Source organism: Centroberyx affinis, unplaced genomic scaffold (genome assembly GCF_046629955.1).
Source record: "Centroberyx affinis isolate AG114_WGS23_722 - 3 ecotype Tasmania unplaced genomic scaffold, CSIRO-AGI_Caff_v1 ptg000100l_1, whole genome shotgun sequence".
Lineage (NCBI taxonomy): Eukaryota > Metazoa > Chordata > Actinopteri > Beryciformes > Berycidae > Centroberyx > Centroberyx affinis.
Genome location: NW_027278802.1, coordinates 248,109 through 268,143, shown reverse-complemented (window position 1 = coordinate 268,143; position 20,035 = coordinate 248,109). Strand labels below are relative to the sequence as shown.

At 43.9% G+C, this 20,035-nt stretch overlaps 2 protein-coding genes across 2 annotated transcripts; both read left to right on the top strand.

Moving 5' to 3' along the window:
• Nucleotides 1-3,795: 3,795 nt before the first annotated feature.
• Nucleotides 3,796-9,189, top strand: LOC139647380 (retinol dehydrogenase 8-like). Its single transcript, XM_071523274.1, has 6 exons — nt 3,796-3,901; nt 6,680-6,841; nt 6,983-7,162; nt 7,420-7,513; nt 8,132-8,315; nt 8,955-9,189. Exons 1-6 carry the CDS (start codon nt 3,796-3,798, stop codon nt 9,180-9,182), a joined length of 954 nt encoding a protein of 317 aa, XP_071379375.1. The 3' UTR covers nt 9,183-9,189.
• A 2,253-nt stretch (nt 9,190-11,442) lies between these two features.
• On the top strand, nt 11,443-19,297 carry palb2 (partner and localizer of BRCA2). Its single transcript, XM_071523313.1, has 13 exons — nt 11,443-11,461; nt 11,814-11,906; nt 12,017-12,076; nt 12,242-12,428; nt 13,040-14,566; nt 14,838-16,405; nt 16,752-16,904; nt 17,151-17,233; nt 17,353-17,502; nt 17,588-17,704; nt 17,903-17,990; nt 18,135-18,349; nt 18,447-19,297. Exons 2-13 carry the CDS (start codon nt 11,829-11,831, stop codon nt 18,664-18,666), a joined length of 4,446 nt encoding a protein of 1,481 aa, XP_071379414.1. The 5' UTR covers nt 11,443-11,461; nt 11,814-11,828; the 3' UTR covers nt 18,667-19,297.
• Nucleotides 19,298-20,035: the final 738 nt, after the last annotated feature.

The following is a 20,035-nucleotide window of genomic DNA, read 5'->3' as shown; positions in this document are numbered from 1 at the left end:
AATAAGGTTTAGGTCTACATGACCTGGCATGACAAATTCATCTGTCAAAATGGAGGCCAAAGCCTATTTTTCTGGAAGTTACAAGCAAAATGACTAGTTTCCCTTAGGAATCGCTTCGCTCCAATACCTGTAGACCAAGCTGGAAAATAGTGTCATGTCTCAGGTTTTTTGAGGCTCTCTATTGGTCTGTTCATTAACAGTGAATGTCCCAGACAAATCAGCTTCATATCAACTAACACAAATCAGTTGGACACACAAATGTACTCAACAATTCATGTCTTTGCAGAAACAGATTAATTTATGATGTCAGGATTTTAACTGGGCTTCCTCATCATCTCATGAGAGCCTCGAGGGAGCTGGTGACAGACTTGATGCACGTCGTTGCGTTGCGAGAGAGAGAGGGAGAGAGAGAGAGTGTGTGTGAGAGAGAGAGAGAGAGAGAGAGAGAGAGAGAGAAAGAATAGTCCTCAACTCCAACTCCATAGTCCTCAACTTTTAAATGTTGTCCGAGCAGCGGACCAAAATATTCTCATAGCCTATTAGCAGAACGAGCCAACAACCGCAATAAAAAATTAAACAATCCCAAATATTTCAGCCTACCTGCTTGTGTGGCCCTCGAGGTATAAAACACGGTGATGAGCACAAGAAGCAGCCGTGTCTCCCGCACTGGACTCCATCGATCCATCTTATTGCATTTGAACCTGTCGATAATGCGGCCAATAATTCCCTCGCCGCTCCCTGCACTTCACGGGACACCTGCCGACAGAGCAACTTCGGGTCTGCGCGCGAATAGTTATCAAGTCTCAGAGCTGTCTCGCGCCCGTGCGTCGCAACGTGCACTCACTCAGCTGGTAATTAAGAACGTGCATACGTAAAAAGTGATTTAAGCGCTGATATATATTCAGCAATATTGAGCTATTTCTCTTCTTTTTTGATGGACGGATGAAGAGGGGAGACCTGCAAAAAATCCCTTTATCTCCGAAGGTCTTTTCTCCTTCACCCGCAGAGAACTTTCCTCACTTTCTCTCTCTTCCCCTCCTCCCTCTCTCGTCTCCTCGGTGACCCCTCCCCGCCCGGAGACTCCTGGGGCTCGTGGGGATGTGGTTGAGAAACATAATTATTGCTCGTGTCATTAGTAGCATCGTTATTGTGTCTGTGATTTAAGGTGTCTCTGTCTCACGCGCTCACACGCACGTGTATGCGCATGCACGCGCGCGCGCACACACGCACACTAACACGTTCTTATGCACACATACACATGCCTTCACACAGAAGTTTAACTCTGTGCCTTGTACCTTTTAATATTAGCAATATTAATAGTAAACTTGAGGCCAGCAAAGCTTCATTCTATAGGACCACAACATACAACATGAACCATGAAGGCTTTAGCCCCCTTTTCTTCTTTACTTCTCCCTCTCTCTCTCAAACACACACACACACACACACACACACACACACACAAGCATGCTAGGACAGGACAACGGTGCTGCCCAACTAATAAAAATATGCTGCTGCAGATTCCAAATTCCAGTGCCTGTCTGTCTTTGCCCACCCCGCTCTCTGTACACACACACACACACACACACACACATACACACACACACACACACACCATTTTCTTCCTATAGGCACAACTATAAAAGCACAGTATGCTCCCTGCCTTCTATTTAAGGGTATATCATCCTCTACTCCTAATGTGGAAAGTCAAAGGAAGCCAGCAGCACATTGGGAGGTATCAGTGGCTTTATGGTTAGGAGAATTTAATAGAGTGAAAAAGGTTGACAGAATCAGAGCTTGGTACATGCACACACACACACGCACATGCACATGCATAAATCCCCTGAGTTTGAACGTAGGGTAATGCTGTATTGTCTAGATACAGATTAATAAACCAATGATCTTACTCTCTCCTTACTCTCACCATTAATATTTTTAATTTTGTCTCCTAAATACTGTCCTGTCCCACTTCTTTACTGTCTAAAGACTTTGGTCATGCTTAAATTCCTTGTTTGTAAGCTTAACTGGCTAAAATATGACTCACAAAAATGTGAAATGCTTATGGAAAGTAAATGGGAACAGATTAAAAGGATAGTATCAGCAGATGAGCTAGGGCCAGCAACAATTGTCTAATCAAATCAAATCAAAGCACATTTATATAGCACATTTTGTCATAAATGTAATACAGTGTGCTCAGAGCACCTTATGTGTGGCTCAAAGTTTAGATCGCAGTCAATGATAACACCCAAGTTCTTGGCGTGAGATTTGACATTTTGTGTTCATGCAGTTGTGACATCAGCTTCTCTCTGGCCCTTCACACCAACTGCTAAAACCTCAGTTTTATCTTGGTTCAAGTTCAAGTTATTTGTCATCCATACAGAGATGTCTGAGATGTTAGTAAGGTCATCTGCCATAATTGAGATATGTTGGGCGTCATCCGCGTAACAGTGGAAACCAATATTGAACCTGTGGATGACGGCCCCTAAAGGAAACATGTACAGACTAAACAGTAAGGGGCCCAAAACTGAGCCTTGAGGCACACCACATATAATATTTACTCTTTGTGATGAGAAGTTACTGAGGGAGACAAGAAAGTCATGATTTGTTGATTATCAATTTAAAACTGTCCTGTCTGTCCTTAGTTGGTGTATTTACTGACAAATACTTAAATTGAGGACAGTTATGGTATTACACAAACCATTAGTAGTGAAATTAAAAAGAATCTACCATTCTCAGAACTGGTCAAAACCGCTTTGTTTTTTTTTTTACATTTTTTTTTTTACATTTTTTTGTTTTTTTCTTTTTCTTTTTTAATTGCGATTCCTATCCTTTCCTTTTATATATAGGCTACTTTACTATTCCTTGGTTTTATATCTTTTTGTAGAGCACTTTGTAAACTCTGCTTTAAGATAAGTTATGTAAATAAAGTGTATAATAATTAATATTATAATTATTATTATTATTATTATTATTATTAATAGTAGTAGATTGAATGCATGCACAGACAACCCCAAACCCCACCCCACCCCCACCCCCACCCCCACCCACACACACACACACACACACACACACACACTTTTTCCCCCCTAGTTTTTACAGAAAATAGATTCCTGGCATACTTCCGAAGGCCCTACCTCCTGCCTTAGGTGGGATCTTTGAAACTTATGACTGGCAGTAGCTATTTGTGTATGTTTGTGTGTGTGTGTGGGGGTGGGGGGGGTGGGGGGTGCTATTGGTGATTGTGTCTGTGTGTATGTGTGTAGCTTTTATTTAATCCCTTATATTAGGCCTATGTGTGAACCAGACTAATTTCTGACTCTGACTCAGCCAAACAATACAAAACATTGGGAAACAGGCTGCCTACTGTATTTTCCCCTTTGAGGTATGACAAAGCAGGTTTCATAGTATTACAATTGACCACTGGGTGGCGCCAAATCATTACTCTCCCTCTCCGGTAGAGGCTGACTTTATGATTACATTATTACAGTTAGGCATGATGGGCAGTAGACTCTCCTGTTATAAAACAAATAAATAACCTCCTGTTATATATAATAAACAATAGTAACCTGATGGAAATCACGATCACAGGCTTCTGGGAGGAGGAACGGGGGAACGACCGTGTATCAGATAATCCCCATGTTATTGCGTTGTGACTCACTCTCTCTCTCTCTCTCTCTCTCTCTCTTATCCGCTTAAGGCAGCTCTCAACTCAAAGCACCTCTCTCATCCCAGACAACTTGCACCGTTGTCTGCTGGGTATTTCACTTCCAGACGCACCAGCATAGAGGCAGCGGAGCCATGGCGAGTCCGGGACAGAAAGTGGTGCTGATCACCGGCTGCTCCTCCGGTATCGGCCTGAGGATGGCCGTGATGCTGGCCAAGGATGAACAGAAGCGCTATCATGGTACGTGGTCATGGTCTCTCTCTCTCCGTGTGTGTGTGTGTGTGTCTGTGTGTGTGTGTGTGTGTGTGTGTGTGTGTGTGTGTGTGAGAGAGAGAGAGAGAGAGAGAGAGTATAATAGAGAGAATATAATCATAATTATAACTTTATTTGTATGCAGGACATTTACAGTTCAACATTCACCCAACGTGCATAGTTTATGCAACTAGTGATGCTGCACAGCTTAACAGCTACAGTCAGATCTTCAGCTCAGTTACGACACACTGTCAGTTACAGCATAGGCACCAATATGAACAGGTGTGTGTGTGTGTGTGTGTGTGTGTGTGTGTGAGAGAGAGAGAGAGAGAGAGAGAGAGCGAGAAAGAGAGTAGACAGCCTTAATTCTGCCATAGAAACATCTGGGGAAAGTCTCAAAAGAATCTTTCTATTCTTTTATCAGAATAGACAGATGATGAAAAGATGATGGAGAGTAGATATGTGACTCGTCCTCTACCCTCTTTCTCTTTCTCCCTCTATCCAGGTGTCAACCATTTACAAAGTTACTACATTTAAGGTCAATGTCAGTTCACATTAAATTTACCCAGCATGGTGGTGAGGTTACGAAGCTTAAAAGCTACAGTCATCAGTCCAGCTACAGTCTTGATCCTCAATTGTTACTGTTGTTTACACATAAGATGCTTACATGACTTGGATGTGCATAAGAGTATTATACAGTATAGTCCACATGATTACGTAGATTACGGCTCCTTTCTCTTGCTTTGTGTGTGTCTGTGTGTGAAAGAGAGGGAGAGCACAGAGTGATGATCAGATGAAGCTGACTGACATGGTGCTTGGTGGTTAAAATATTAAAAATATTCAACCAAATTCAAAATATTGAACCAGTTTAAAGGAAGTAGAGAAGTAATTCAATTCAGTAACAACTGAGAAGAAGTAATACAAATCACTGAGTAGTAGAGCTGTCAAATTATGCTATAATTACAGGAAAATGATAAACAGAGGAACTACCAGTGTGTTTATTATGTGATACTCTATTGATCCCTGAAGAGGAAATGCTAGATTCCCTTTCCTCCCTGCACAGAGAGGTCAGAGGTCAGGATCCGCTACAGAACAGTGTCACCAGAGCCGGCAGGGATTCAGTGTCTTGCTTAAGGACACTTCAGCAGGGCAGATGCTTTGCTTTCACAGGGGCTTGAACCCGGGCCTAACAGTTGAAGGATGGTCTCCCTGCTCACTAGGCCGCCAAGCTGCCCTACACATGGTTATGTCTCTGATCCCAACTTAACCTTTAGTCACTCTTAGGATCACCGTCACTATATGTATAACATTAGACAATAGCTAAAGCCCCAGCAGCCCTGCTTAGGCTAATCACTGGCCAACTGACAGAGCTCCATTTTGGGTGGCAGGCTGGTCAGAGGGTTAGCTGGCGACGGCTATTTCTGGAGGAGTCAGGTGGCGTGAGCACTATGGAAGACGCTAACGCTAATATATAGGTAAACTGATTGTTGTAGCTGGACTATTTTTGACCACAGAATGTCTATGTTAAGGCTACTTAAGGTATTATCTTTAGTGTGCTGACTATCTGTAGCATAAGCTATCCCACTTTGTTATTATTGTTATTTGAGCCACCGTGAATTTTTGGAAACACCACCCATAAAGGGAGTCAGGAAAGGGATGTATGTTAACACATCCTATGTTTGTGTGTGTGTGTGTGTGTGTGTGTGTGTGTGTGTGTTTTCCCCATAAATATTATTTGAATTTAAATTTGAATTTGTTCTTGCCCCCATTGCCCTCTTCCACCCAACTCTCCCTGATCTCTTACACTTTCTTCCCGTTCCTCCTACAACACAGAATGTACACAAACACATCATAATTCAGGAGGGAAATTCTCACCCAAACACCACACACACACATGCATGTATGCACACGGACACTCTTTGTAACACAATGCATACTGGCATTGTAAACACGCAGATCTACTCAATATAACATGATGTATGTGCGCATGTGTGTATCTGGTGAGCCAGTGAACTCTGTTTGACACTACAGATGGTGATATTGTCTTTTTTTAAACCTCATTTACTGTAGCCGGGCAGGTTGCCTAAGCACATGTCTATTTACAGCAACAGCCTGGAGGCGTAGTATTGTACTTGCAGTGGGAGTGTTACATCCATTCACACACTCACACCTGGAAGCTGCCCAGTATAACCACGGTCATGCACTAATGGCCACTTTGATTTGGTTTGTTTGTGTGTGTGTGTGTGTGTGTGTGTGTGTGTGTGTGTGTGTGTGTGTGTGTGTGTGTGTGTGTGTGTAGGTGTTTTCCATCTCAACTACTTCTGATATCTTCTGTCTTTTCTAATTGAACGAGTATAAAACAAATATGATGCAAAACTTATTTGGCACAATTGTTACTGATAGTTCCTTGTGGTTTTATATTCTGCCTGCATAAAGAGTGTTTTTAGAATACAGATGCGTATTAAAATGTATTTAATTATCTAAATTCTTCAATATTTCTGAACTCAGAGGCTTTGATTCATAAAGCTTTATTCAACTAAGTATGGTAATGAAGCAACATCAGGACTGCATAACATGGCTAGGCATATCTTCTTTTTTTCTTTTTTTCTGCCAGCTCACCTCAGCCTGTCTTTACAGGCAGAGAGACAGCAGTGTTGCCAAAGCAAATCACAACACAAATCAACATAGATAACACAATCCATAGAACTTAAATGATCTCTCTCATCTCCACCTGTCTCATTTCCCTCCCCTCCCACCTACCTGCAGTCATAGCCACCATGCGTGATCTGAAACGTAAAGATAAGCTGGTGGAGGCAGCAGGCGACACGTACGGGAAGACTCTCTCTCTGGCTGTGCTGGACGTCTGCAGTGACGAGTCCGTCAAACAGTGTATCGATGGCATCAAAGATCGACACGTGGACGTCCTCAGTAAGTAATCACAAATATTTCATTAAGATATCGCACCATGCTTTCATATAGGTTATACATTGCTACACTTTCTACAACTGATGTTGAATACACTTTCTCTCTCTCTCACCATTTCTTTCTTTGTCTTCTGCTCCTAACCAGTCAACAATGCAGGGATTGGCCTGGTGGGCCCGCTGGAGAGCATCCCCATAGACGAGATGAAGAAAGTGTTCGAGACCAATTTCTTCGGGGTGATCCGCATGATCAAGGAGGTCATGCCTGATATGAAGAAGAGGAAAGGAGGACACATCATAGTGGTCAGCAGTGTGATGGGACTGCAAGGTAAGGGGGGACAGAGGGGTGAAGGGGGGAATGAAGGGAGGGAGGAGGCTGGGGTGAGTGGATGATGGATGGATGGAGGTATGGATGAATAGATGGAAGAGTGGGTGGATTAAGTGAATAAAGTAAGGGAAGACTAATAATTTAGTAGTACTATATCACCATAAAAAAGGATACACAAAATGATGAAAGAGAAGGATGTATCTATTGTACTATATGTATTGTTTGAGTGAAATTTAAATGCAGCCATGTTCCTCTAGGTGTGGTGTTTAATGATGTGTATGCGGCTTCTAAGTTTGCCATGGAGGGCTTCTGTGAGAGTCTGGCTGTGCAGCTCTTGAAGTTTAACGTCACGTGAGTAACATTGCAGCTGTTTCCATTACTTTTTCTTAGATCAGTCCAAATAACAGAGATGCAGCTGTCTGACATTTTACAACGAGCCTTGATCCCCTGCCACCTGCTTTTATCCTCAGTAACTAACTGATCCTCCCCATTTTTCCATTTTACCTTTGCTATACTTCTTCTTTCCATATATCATCTCGTGCTAATTTCCAGTCTTCTTATCTTTCCCTTATGACTACAGCTGAAGCGATTAATCGATTATTTGATTAGTAAAGCAACAGAAAATGAATTTATTAAAATTATGATAATCCATTAAATGTTTTAGTCCTTTATCAGTAAAAATACCAAACATTTGCTTGGTTTCATCTCATAAAATGAATACTTGGGGTTTTTTGGCTGCTGGTCAGACTAAGTAAGACATTTGAAGAATTGCTTTGGGATCTGGTAACTTGTGATGGGCATTTGTCATTATTTTTGACATTTTATACACTAAATGATTAATCAATTAATCAAAAAAATAATCAATAGATTAATCGATAATCCTCATTTGGCTCACAGTTTCACCCCCTCGTTGTACAGTATAGTTCTTTCTCCCGACCTCCTCAGTCTCCTGTGCATCTCTCTCCTCAGTTTTTCTATGATCGAGCCGGGCCCGGTGCATACAGAGTTTGAGGCTAAGATGATTCAGGACGTGAGACAGAAGGAGTATCCTGGAGCCGACCCCGACACAGTGCGTTACTTCAAGGACGTCTACCTTCCTTCCTCCGTCGACATCTTTGAGACTCTGGGACAAACGCCCGATGACATCGCCAGAGTAAGTACACAGGCAGTCTGTGACTCAACTTGAATGCAGGGTTGGGGCCATTCATGAATTGAATTGAGAATGCATGGTAAATTCCAATTCAATTCCTGGAGTTGAAATTGGAATTGGAATTGGAATTGGAATGTCACCCAGCTCTAAGGAAACAGAATTGAATTCCATTAAATTCCATGAAATTCCACTTCTAAGAGAGATTGTCTTGACTTGCTAAACATTATAAATCAAACATGATGAATCAAATAAAAGACAGTTAAATCAAATACATTCAGTCATAATGTATGCATTACGATTATGTTATGCAGCAAATACCACCTGAAAGGTTCCTTTAACATTGATGATATACAACACTGTGTGTAATCTCAGATATGTGGTAAGATAAAACAAAAAAACATGGGATCTCACAGAATTTCACTAAATTAAATTCAATTCCAATTCAATTCCAATTCTGTTTCCTGTAGGTTTTATCAAATTCCAATTCCAATTCCTCAGTTGAATTGGAATTGTTGAGTTCAATCATGATTTGTCCCAGAGCCCGCTTGATTGTGTCTTGTCTGTCTGCATGGCTGATGCAGAGACAATGATGAACACTTTTGTCCCTGATGTCTTTTCTGTCCTTCCTCCCACTCTATCCAGTGCACCAAGAATGTGATTGAGGCGAGCAGCCCGCGGTTCCGTAACCTGACCAACCCCTGGTACACGCCCATCGTAGCGCTGAAATACGCAGATGAAACTGGAGGCCTGTCTGTCCACGCCTTCTACCACATGCTCTTCAACCTGGGCCCTCTCATGCACATCAGCATGAAAGCCATGAAGTACCTCACCTGTGGCTGTCTGAGGAGCAGGGCCGTGTCGCCCAGCTAGACACACACACACACATGTACATATAGATGCATGTAGACCAGCATGAAAACCTCGCGCTACCTCGACTTAGGCTGTCAGGAACAAGAGAAACTCACTGAACTACTAATATACACACACAATACACACTGGGCAAAAGTCACTTGGTCACAAATAGAGAAAGATTCCCCAACACACACATGCATGCCCCCCCGCTCATACACACACACACACACACACACACACACACATACACCCACTGACCGCTTTATTAGCTACACCTGCTTGTTAAAGCAAATAGCCTGCTCCTCCAAACAGCGAATCACGTGGCTGCAACTCAATATATAAAGCATGCAGACATGGTGAAGTGGTTTAGTTTTTTTGTTCGAGCAAACATTAGAATGGCAAGATATGTGATCTAAGCGACTGGTACTGACCTGATAAAGTGGCTGGTGACCTGCCATATTTGCTACTGTTTATATGCAGTCTCTATAATGTCCCCTCTATCCTCTCTTGGCTTTCTATAGCTGGTGAATGTGTGGATACCAGACCTGAGCCCAACTGAGTTTAAATAATTTGAAATTCTTTTTTCCAGCAGTTTGAAGATTTGCCAGAGTGCCAAATGAGTGGGGTTTGCATGTTTGAGACAATATACGACTAGCTCAGCTGCATCATTTGAGCCCAACCAATCCCAGACAATTTGCTATTTCAGATTGTTTTAAACTCTCACTGGCTCATGTTGGAAATATAGGCCTACACTGTCTTTACTTGTAGCCTATGTTCCATATGTATGTCATGTATTTTTTCAAAATACCATGAATGTATCAGAGCAACTATTTTGTGATTAAAAGATTGTCATTTATAGCTTCTAGGAGTGTGATTATTGCTTCTGAGGATTTTCAACTACACATGTAATTGCATGCACATTACTCATGATGATGCTCAGTGCTTTGTTAGCTATTTACACATAAATTCTCTCACTTTCCCTCTTTGCAGAGAAGACTTTCTTTACAGTCGCTCACTCTTTTCTCTCTTCTTCAAGCAATCAGGTCAACATATTGAACACTTATGTTTCAGGAAAAAAACATCCATCATACTAATAATAATAATACACTTTATTTATATAGCACCTTTCTAAAACAGAGTTACAAAGTGAAGGGACTGAACTGTTCCCCCTTCTGTACACAAAAAATAACCTCTGGATAAATCTCTGGCCCTACTACAAGATCCGCTGATAAAATCAAACACTCAATTTGTTATTCAACTTTCAATCAAAGGCCTAATTAGAAATACCAAAACTATGTTATTTTTTATATCATGAGGGAATTAAGAAACAGAAAAACTAACAAATAAGGAAAGAGGGAATTCGTTTACAGTAATGTCATGTTAAATTGCAACATAGACAAGTAAACATGTCCACCTGCACACAGGAACACCTCACTTTCTGATGCTGATTGACCTCTCTTGGTTTCAGACACCACAGCACAACACTACACCTGCAGGTTCACTTATACCGCATGTTAAAGAGTTTTTAAGCTTTGTCTCTTTTCCTCTGACAAACTGTTTGCAGACATGTCCCACGTCCTTACTCAAGAAACGAGAAAGAAACAAGTTTTCTTTTGCTCTATCATTGCAGTTAGGCCTACACTATTTTTTTTTTCTGAATAATGTGCAAAAAGTTCACTTAAAAATGTCCATGTGATAAATCTATGTGGAAACGAGATTGTGATTTATTTTTACATAAATAGTTGAAGAAAGACTTTGTTTACTTAACTCAATTGTTAATTAGCCTATGGGAAAATTCCATATCCACAAGAAATAAATGGACTGATTCCAAACCATGTGAATTTCCATGTGATGTAGTGATAAATAAAAAGGTGGGTTAATTATGACCCCCCCAATCAGTGATCATCATAAGGAAAACAATCAACAATATAAATAAAAATCAATTATATTTTCTGAAAAGCATTAGGCTACTTTATGCCCAATGGGGATGTCTATACTTGGCCTTTTTGCTTGCCACAAAAAACGAAACAATAAAAACAACACCTAGTTATTATGTATGAATTTGTGTCTTAAGATTTATTTCAGCCTAACAACGAGAGTAAACTGAGCTTTGAGCATTCTGAATTTATTTTAATTTATTTTATCCCATTTCCTTTCTTTTTCAGTCATCGTGCATTCGGAATTCTACTACTCACGCCTGGTTGCAGAGCCGCGGGAAATTGGAACTAAATCGATACCCGTCCAATCGAACATCAAAATAAACTTCCTATGGAGAAACCAGCGGACGCAACCGCACTGTAAGTTTCCGAGTAACAATACATTAAAAACATCGAGTTATCGACTCGGTTCAACAGTAATGTTCGTCTGCAGATCACGTTAACCGCTGCCTTTGACATCTAATGTTTGTCCTGGGTGCTGGCTAGTAACAGCGTAACTTAGTTCGTTCTCTACGTTAGCGCAGTTAAGCTAACGTTAACGTTTTCCTACAGGGCGAATACCAACACGTTACCAGGAGTTCGATAAGTGGCAAACTAATGTTAATTTAGAGCTAGTACTTTTGGTCTAGTGTTACACATATAGCTAGACGTCAAATAAGAGGTGTGTGTGTATAGACGTCAAGTAAGAAGTGTGTGTCTGTGTCTGTCGCAGGGCCAAGTAAAGAGAATGGAGAACAAGTTGGGAGATATACTGCCCTGTGATGACAAACTGAGAACTACGCTGCACTGTGATGACAAAGAGAAGGTGGGTACATTTGATTTACATACATTATATTGAGTGCCACACACTTTCAGCTCTGTCTCTGTCTAGCTGGAGAGATTGCTACTGACATATTAACTCCTTTCCCCACTCAGCTTCGTAGGAAGTTGGCGCTGCTACAAAGGGAGTACCTCAGGACAGTGCAGAGACTAAAGGTAAGAGCTTAGAGCTTCTCTCTCTCTCTCTCTCTCTCTGTCTCTCTCTCTCTCTCTCTCTCTCTCTCTCTCTGTCTCTCTCTCTCTCTCTCTCTCTCTCTCTCTGTGTCTATGTGTACGTGTGCGTCCATCAGACCAATGTAAAATTCTCTTTCCCACACACAGCGCGCTGAGCGTTTGGACGCAGTGCGGGAACATGTGCGGAGCAGGATCACAGAGCAGAACCTCCAGGACCAGAGAGGCCCAGCGGTCACATCCAGCCCCTGTCCCAGCCCGTGCTCACCTTCACCAGCACTGGACCCTCTTACCAGGACGACCCCAGGCTTGTTCCATGTCCAGGAACACACAGGAGGTGAGTCTATGTCAACCAGCTGCAACGTAGTCTATCTGTTCCACCTGCACAAAATGTAACCATAACATGCATATTTGTATTAGGGCTGTGCGATAATTCAATATTATCATTTTCCGTCTTTCAGTGGAATCATATTATGATGATATGGTGATTTTGGGATATCATGACACACAATTCTGCTGTCTAAATTGATGGTAACAAGCAAATTTTATTTAAAAACGAAAATGTCAAACTTTGGTTTGACCTGACACCTAACATTACCATACGGTTCCATGGGATGAATATTCATTTGATTAATTAATGTGATTTCGCATACGTGAGCCATGTCATGATATATATCAATATCGAAAACAAATCCTTATGGTTATTGTGGTATTGATTTCAACCATATCGCCCAGCCTTTATTTCCAGTAATAATTAGATAAGAAATAGATATCTGCAAGTATCACAGGAAATAGAACTTGTAATATGATATCACTATATCACAACATCACTTTGGCGAACCCTAAAGTTTATTGACAGTGGAGTATGTGTGTAGTAACTTGTCGATGAACACAAGGTTGACATTATACTGTTATGACTGTGAGAGACGATTTCTGATGTTTTTCCAGGTCCAGTGGACTCTGATAACTCCAGGAGGAGCCAAGTGATCAGGTTCCTTCTCCCCTCTGATGCTGCATGCCCTTCGACCCCTGAACCTGGCCTTGACCCAGCTGGAGGTCACAGACCCAGTCCTGCCCTGCGTCTCAGGTCACGAAGCAGCCGCCTGCGTTGGGAAAAGAAACGGAGGAGTGCTGAGGCTGGTAGGAGCACAGACAACAGCAAGGAAGGGCAAGAGCTGATTGAAAGGGTGGAGGGAGGTAGAGGAGGGGGAGAGGTAGAGAAGACAGAAGAGACAGAGGTTGTGGAGGAAAGTGAAGGACTGCTTTCTGGTTCAGAATCTGAGTCTCCCTCTCTGTTGCTTACACACTGGAATACACATGGGTTCACTGGAGCAGGAGAGATGGAGGGAAAGGAGAGACAAGGTCAAGAGCACAGGGAAAGAGAGACTGAGTCAAGAGAAGAAGGAAACAAAGAATCTGAGTCACCCTCTTTGCTGCTCACATGCTGGAGCCCGGCCATACACACTGAAGGAGGGGGACAAGACGGCACACAAAGTGGCGGAGGAAAAGAGACAAGAGGAGGAGAGGAGGATGAGAATACTAGAGACGGACAGAGATGTGGGAGGCTGCGTGAAGAGAACAGTGATAAAGATATTGAACAAAATGCAGGAGAGAAAATGGAGAAGGAAAAAAGTAGTGATAGAACTATGGAAATAAGAGAAGAAAAGAATCAAGGACCTGAGAAGGTCGGAGGAGAGCAGGATGGAGAGGGGGCGGGCCTCCTGGCGTCCTGTACCTTAGTAGAAGGGCTACTTTTTCCAGCTGAGTACTATGTCCGAACCACAAGGCGTATGACATTTTCACATAGCCAGCCTGACATGCAGGCCGTCATACTCTCCCAGTTCACCGGGGGACGCCAACGCAGGGGCCGGGGCAGAGGCCGGGGCCAGGGTAGGGGCCGAGGGTGGAACAGACATTCAGATCAACACCCTCAGACAGACCTTTCCTCTCTGACAACTTCACCCACATCTTTAGGTTCTCACAGGCCATCACACATACAGCCTTACGCATCTCCTGAGCTCACCAGCAACAGTCTGAGCTCCAGCGAGATGTCAGATCAAATCTCAGCCAATCAGACCAACGTGGATGCCTGCACTGCTCGTCCAATGAGAGGCAGGAGGAGGAAGAGAGGTAGGGGTAGAGGGAAAGCGCTGAGCTCACGATGCTCTCTCAGTATAGACACTAGTCATCCAGGCCCTGGACAGGCCTCAGGCAACCCCCAACCTATCAGCACCATTGTCTCTTCCTCCCAGTCTCTCCCTGGGGCTGATGGACCAGAGCACTGCCTTATTTCAGAAGAACTACCTCCAGTTCCAGATAACCCCCAGCTCCTATCCACCCACACCCCAGCTACCCAGCCTCCCTCTGGGGCTGACAGGCCTGAACCCAGCCCCGCCTCTGCATGTCTGGAGAATGTCTATCCCATCTTCTGGAAGAGCAGCTCTCAGACTAAGAAACCCCCGCAGATGAATACAAGTAAGTTTGTGTGTGTGTGTGAGAGAGAGAGAGAGAGAGTTAGAGAGTAAGTTAATGTTGTAAGTACTGTTTGTGTTTATATTAAAGTGTTATATCTGATCAATACAGGATTGGATACAATAGGATGGTATTATATGAAATCAATTCAACTGAGTCACCCCTGATAGAAGTTATATGTACAGTGAGGAACATGTTGGTGAAAGAGTGCCTTACCTGTCTGCGTCATCTCACACTCTCTCTTTTTTCTCTCACTTGTGTCCTCCATGTGTAGCGAGTTGGCGGTCTCTCCTCCTGCCTTCCTCTCCGTCTCCCCAAGCTCCTCGGCTTCCTCTCCCCTCTCTGCACCCCGGCCCATTGGTCAACAGCCTGGCGAACTTTGACTTCCAACAGGATTTCCATCTCCCCGATGACCAGTTTGCCTCCCTCAAGCTACACAAGCTCCGCCAAGTCGCTGCGGCAACAGCAGTAGAGCATTTCACATCCCCTTCTTTCAACACACGCAGCAGCAGCCGGCATATTAACACTCGCCACAGTGGCAGCAGCGGTGACCAAGTGATGCCTTTTCCCCTCCCACTCAGCCTCACTCCCACTATTGCAAATTCACCCCACCCGACTGAAGAAAGACAATCCCCAATACAGTCCATAGACCTCCAAGGCCTGTCTACAGTGTCTCATCAGTTTGTAGACCCCCAGTTTACAGACAAACTGACCGACCAGACTTCACCGGTCGAGCCGTCTGCCAGAGATACTCCAGACGGCCCTAGAGATCAGCAGCCTGAAAACCTCCATGCAGGGTGCGATTCTCACACCAACTCAACAGAATCTAAGTCACAGTCTGCAATTGACTATGTAGATCAGTCTAAGGACCAAGACACTGTGAACATACCTACCACAGCCAACTACATGCACAAATGTATAGACAACCCTTTGAAACAACAGCCTCATATGAACTCAAATGAACATTCCATAGTGGGACAGTCATCCATCATCTCAATAGAGAAACAAACCAATTGTCCTGCTGTAGTCTGCCATGTGGAGGAGCAGAGGCCTACAAACCAAACAGAGGACAAACCTGCCAACAACACTCTTTCGTACTCTGACATCCCTCTACAGGAAACTTCTGAGGACACTTCCGAGTGTTACACCAGTAACTGCTCTGCTACACAGACATGTGAAGACACTGATGCTCCAGGAGAGTGTCCTACCAAGCAGCCAAATGTGGAATGTACTGCCAAAGATACTTCTGTGTGTTTGACAGAGTGCCTTTCTGAATGCACCACTAACCTTCCCACAGACAGATTGGTGGAAAACCCTGCTGAGTGTCCACCGCACCCCGATGTCCGCACCCAGCTCCTGCTGAGCCCCGCTCTCTCCTCCCCACCCTGCCCCTTCCTCACCCCTCACCTGCTCTCCTCCACTCTCCCCTCCAGTGTCCCCCTACCATCCCTAGGACTGACCCCTCACCCCGCCACCGCCGCCCTCCCCCTGACCTCTTCTCCCTCTGCCCCGCCTCTCACCCTGCCTCCCCCCCACAGCCCGTCCACTCAGGCCCTCTCCCCTCCGGCCCTCTCCCCCTGTCCGTCCCTCCCTCCCCTCCCTTCCAGCCCGCCTCCTGTCTCCCCCTCCAGTCAGATCCAGGCTTCATCTGATCCGCCAGCAACAGCCAATCAGTGCCAGAGGGATGTACCCGGTGCCTGCCCACCTGTCCACAGCATCCAGTCGCAGAGTACAGGTGGGCAGGCGGCCAGGAGTATCACGAATGAGGGTGGAAATGGACAAGCTGAGAGAACAGAGGAGATGGCAGAGGAACGCATTATGAGATGCACACACACATTGAAGGTGAAAAGAAAAAATTACTCATCATACAAGTAGCAATTGCCACATACCATAAACGTCCAGTTTAAAAATAAATTAGGTACATTTTTGACAGAGGATATACTATATGTTTGTATCTCCAGCATCTATAAGTCTTTATAACTGCTTGTGTGTGTGTGTGTGTGTGTGTGTGTGTGTGTGTGTGTGTGTGTGTGTGTGTGTGTGTGTGTGTGTGTGTGTGTGTGTGTGTGTGTGTGTGTGTGTGTGTGTGTGTGTGTGTGTGTGTGTGTGTGTGTGTGTGTGTGTGTGTGTGTGTGTGTGTGTGTGTGTGTGTGTGTGTGTGTGTGTGTGTGTGTGTGTGTGTGTCCAGGCCCCAGCAGGAGGCTGTCTGGTGGATGCATGCTGTCTGCCGGGACCATCAGGAGGTTTGTGGGTGGCAGCGGCAGGAAAGTGGGCGGTGTGTGTGTGGGATCAAACCTCAACATCTGACTGGAGCTTAATACACACCTGGACCTTCAATGAGGTAAGTGTGTGTGTGCACCTGCATATCAAGAGGCTCAAGAGGAACACTATTCAAATTTAGGCATTTAGCTGAATCTTTTATTCAGAGCAACATAAAATAAATGATTAGGTAGCTGTTAAGAGTTCTCTTGCTCAAGGACACTTCAGCACAAAACAACATTGGCTGCTGCAGGGTTCATTTGGCTATTTCACGCTCTAATATATGTGAATTTTTCATTCACTTATTTGTGTTTCCCTGTGTTTACAGCCAGTGATCAGTGTGTTCCCTGTCCCGGATGCTGTTGGGCTGATGTGTGTGACTCTGGGTCAGTTGGAAATCAGAGAAGTTAGGTGAGAATACAATCGGACTCTCAGACACTTTGAGTCTATAGAGCTTCAATATTTTCAGAAATGAGACTAAACTGTCTGTGTGTGTGTGTGTGTGTGTGTGTGTGTGTACGTTTACATAGGTTGCTGTCATGCTCCAGCCTCTTGCAGGTGCTGCTGTGTGAGGGTGTGGTCCAGGCTGTTGTGGGTGTGGCCAAGTCCAGAGTGGTTAGCTCCGCCCACTCAGCGACCGGCTCCACACTGCAGCTGTTTACGCTCTCAGAAGACAGCAGGTAACACAGCCTTGGTGTTGCAGGTGTCTTCTCTCAGGCCGTCTCTCAGCGTACTGACGTCTAAAGTGTCTCATCTCTCTCTCAGCACACCAGTCTCTCAGCCTCTTGCGTCTCCTGGTGTGTGTGTCGAGGCCCTGGCTGCAGTGGACGGACTTTCAGATGCTCTGATTGGCTCAGCTGAAGTTGGACGTCTCTTTGTATGGTAAGTGAGTTTGAGCCTTTTTTTCTTTATTCTGTTTTTTCTGAACAAGTTTTTCAAGCATCTAATAGTTGAAGGAGTGCTGATTAAGGATTAGTGATGACTAGGTCCCTTAGATAACCTTGAAGCTCTGAAATGATCGTTTGAATGGATTGTGTGTGTGTGTGTGTGTGTGTGTGTGTGTTTGTGTGTGTGTTAAAGGAATCTGAGGACAGGACAGCTGTTACAGAGAATCACCCTTGGAGATGGTTTATCACACACCGCCTGTCTCAGAGGCTACTCCGACTGTGTAAGTCTGTGTGTTCTGCAATCTGCATGCAAGGTTATGTGCGTCTTTGTGATTATTTATGTGCCACTATATCTGTCTCACTCTTCAGAAGATTTAATTCCAGTGTGTGTGTGTGTGTGTGTTTGTGGACATGCTCCTGTGCAGGGGGTGTTATTTGTCCTGTTGCAGCATCAGTTGCTCAGCTCCCTGGAAGAGGAAGAAAAGGAGGCCAAAAAGAAAGCAGATCAAATGTTTGCCACGGAGGAGAAAGAAGAGGAAAGGAAGAAAACTGCACTCTTTTCCTTAGTTGCTACTAATCCTCTGAGTGGCAAATCTGTCCTGGGTACTCGGCTCTATCCACCTAAAGCCTGGTCTGGCAGGTGAGATATGGAATGATGGAGGATGAGGCGTGTGCGTGAGTGTGTATATATATATAAACATGCATGTATAACACTCTCTTCTGCCTCTGCTCCCCAGGCTGTGCGAGGCAGACGTTCATGGCTCCAGTGTAGTGGGCCTGAGCCAGAGTGGCAGTGTGTTTGTGTGGGAGCTGGGGGGGCGGGGGGGCTCCAGAGTGGTCTGGGCTCCAGAGACCGAAGGCTGGCAGCTGGCTCGCTGGGCGGGGCGGGACACCCTGGTGACCGGCCATCACAACGGAGACCTCACTTTATACTGCTACACCTGTATGAGAGACTAAAAAAAAAAGTGTCACCCCTCGGTTTATTTTTATCATATATGAACGTCCTTCTGTCTCTGTAGGACTCTTTACATGAATGTTTTAACCTCTGCAGTGAGACACCACTAAAGTTTATATTTTTTATTTAAAGTTTTTGCCATGTAGCCAGCATTGTTATCCAGAGCAAATTACATTGAGCAAGCAGGTTGGGGTTCAGTGGCTTGCTCAAGGACATTTCAGCTTTGATGTGTTGGTTTTTCATATCAAACCTTTCAGTGTTGCCACTAGGCCAACATGCTGCCAAGAAATGGGAACTGACCTGTATTGAGACCAATGGCTCATTGGTAATGCTGTAAGCTCCATGTATAAGTTAACATCACCTCAGCAAGATGGAGCTGTTAAAGGAGGTTAACTGACAGTGTTGTGCTGGTTTTACTCCAGCTTTCAGTCAACCAGCATCACACATGACTCCTGAAAAATGAGCGTCCTGGTTTGAGGATGTCTACTTGGTAGTGGGTTTTTACATTTTACACAACTGTATCAGGTCTGACTGAATACCAACTGTTTGTTTTTTATTGCTGCTATTTTTGACTGTTCTATACTGTACTTACTTGAATACTTGTAGGGATATTTAAAGAAAAGAAGCTGTTAAGTGTACCAAATGTTGTTTTTTAATTGACATTAAACGTTTGTGCATTCTGTGACTTTGTGTTGCATTTTTTGACTATTACATTAAGGTTAACCAAAACCATTAGGTATTCAATTTTTTTTCAGATATATTCCTACTTAACAAGGGGGATGGTTGGGGTGTTATGTGCTTTTCCTTTCTTTTTCTCAAAAGCTAAAACACAATCCCTCTCAAACAATACTTTAAGAATTAACATGCTCATGCAGCCTTGCTGTGCTGGAAAACCTTGCACGCTTTAGTGCAGGACAAGGACATGCTCTGACTCGCATCATAGAAATGGTTACAAGTTTGATTCCAGTCAACTTTCTCCTGTCAGTTTCCTTGAGCAAAGCACCAAAACCTTACCTGCACACTCTTTGTAAGTCACTCTCAATAAGGGCATCAGCTAAATACCTAAAATGATAAACATGCTATCAAGTAGGAGCTGTAATGACTGCCTGTGTCTTGTGGGGGGAGCCAGAGGCTTCTGGTTGACTTCATATGCTTCACATTTATAGGTAGTAGCCTATTCTGATACATTTTCCTATGTGACAGGATGGGTTACACATCACCACTCACCATCTTCCACATCACAGTATACTGAAGTCTTCATGACAGCAAAAATACACCAGCAGTCAGATACTCTGTAAATTACAATCTAAACTTATAAACAGCAAATATGAATTCAGCATCAAGAGAGTAGATAAACATCAACAGTAGTTC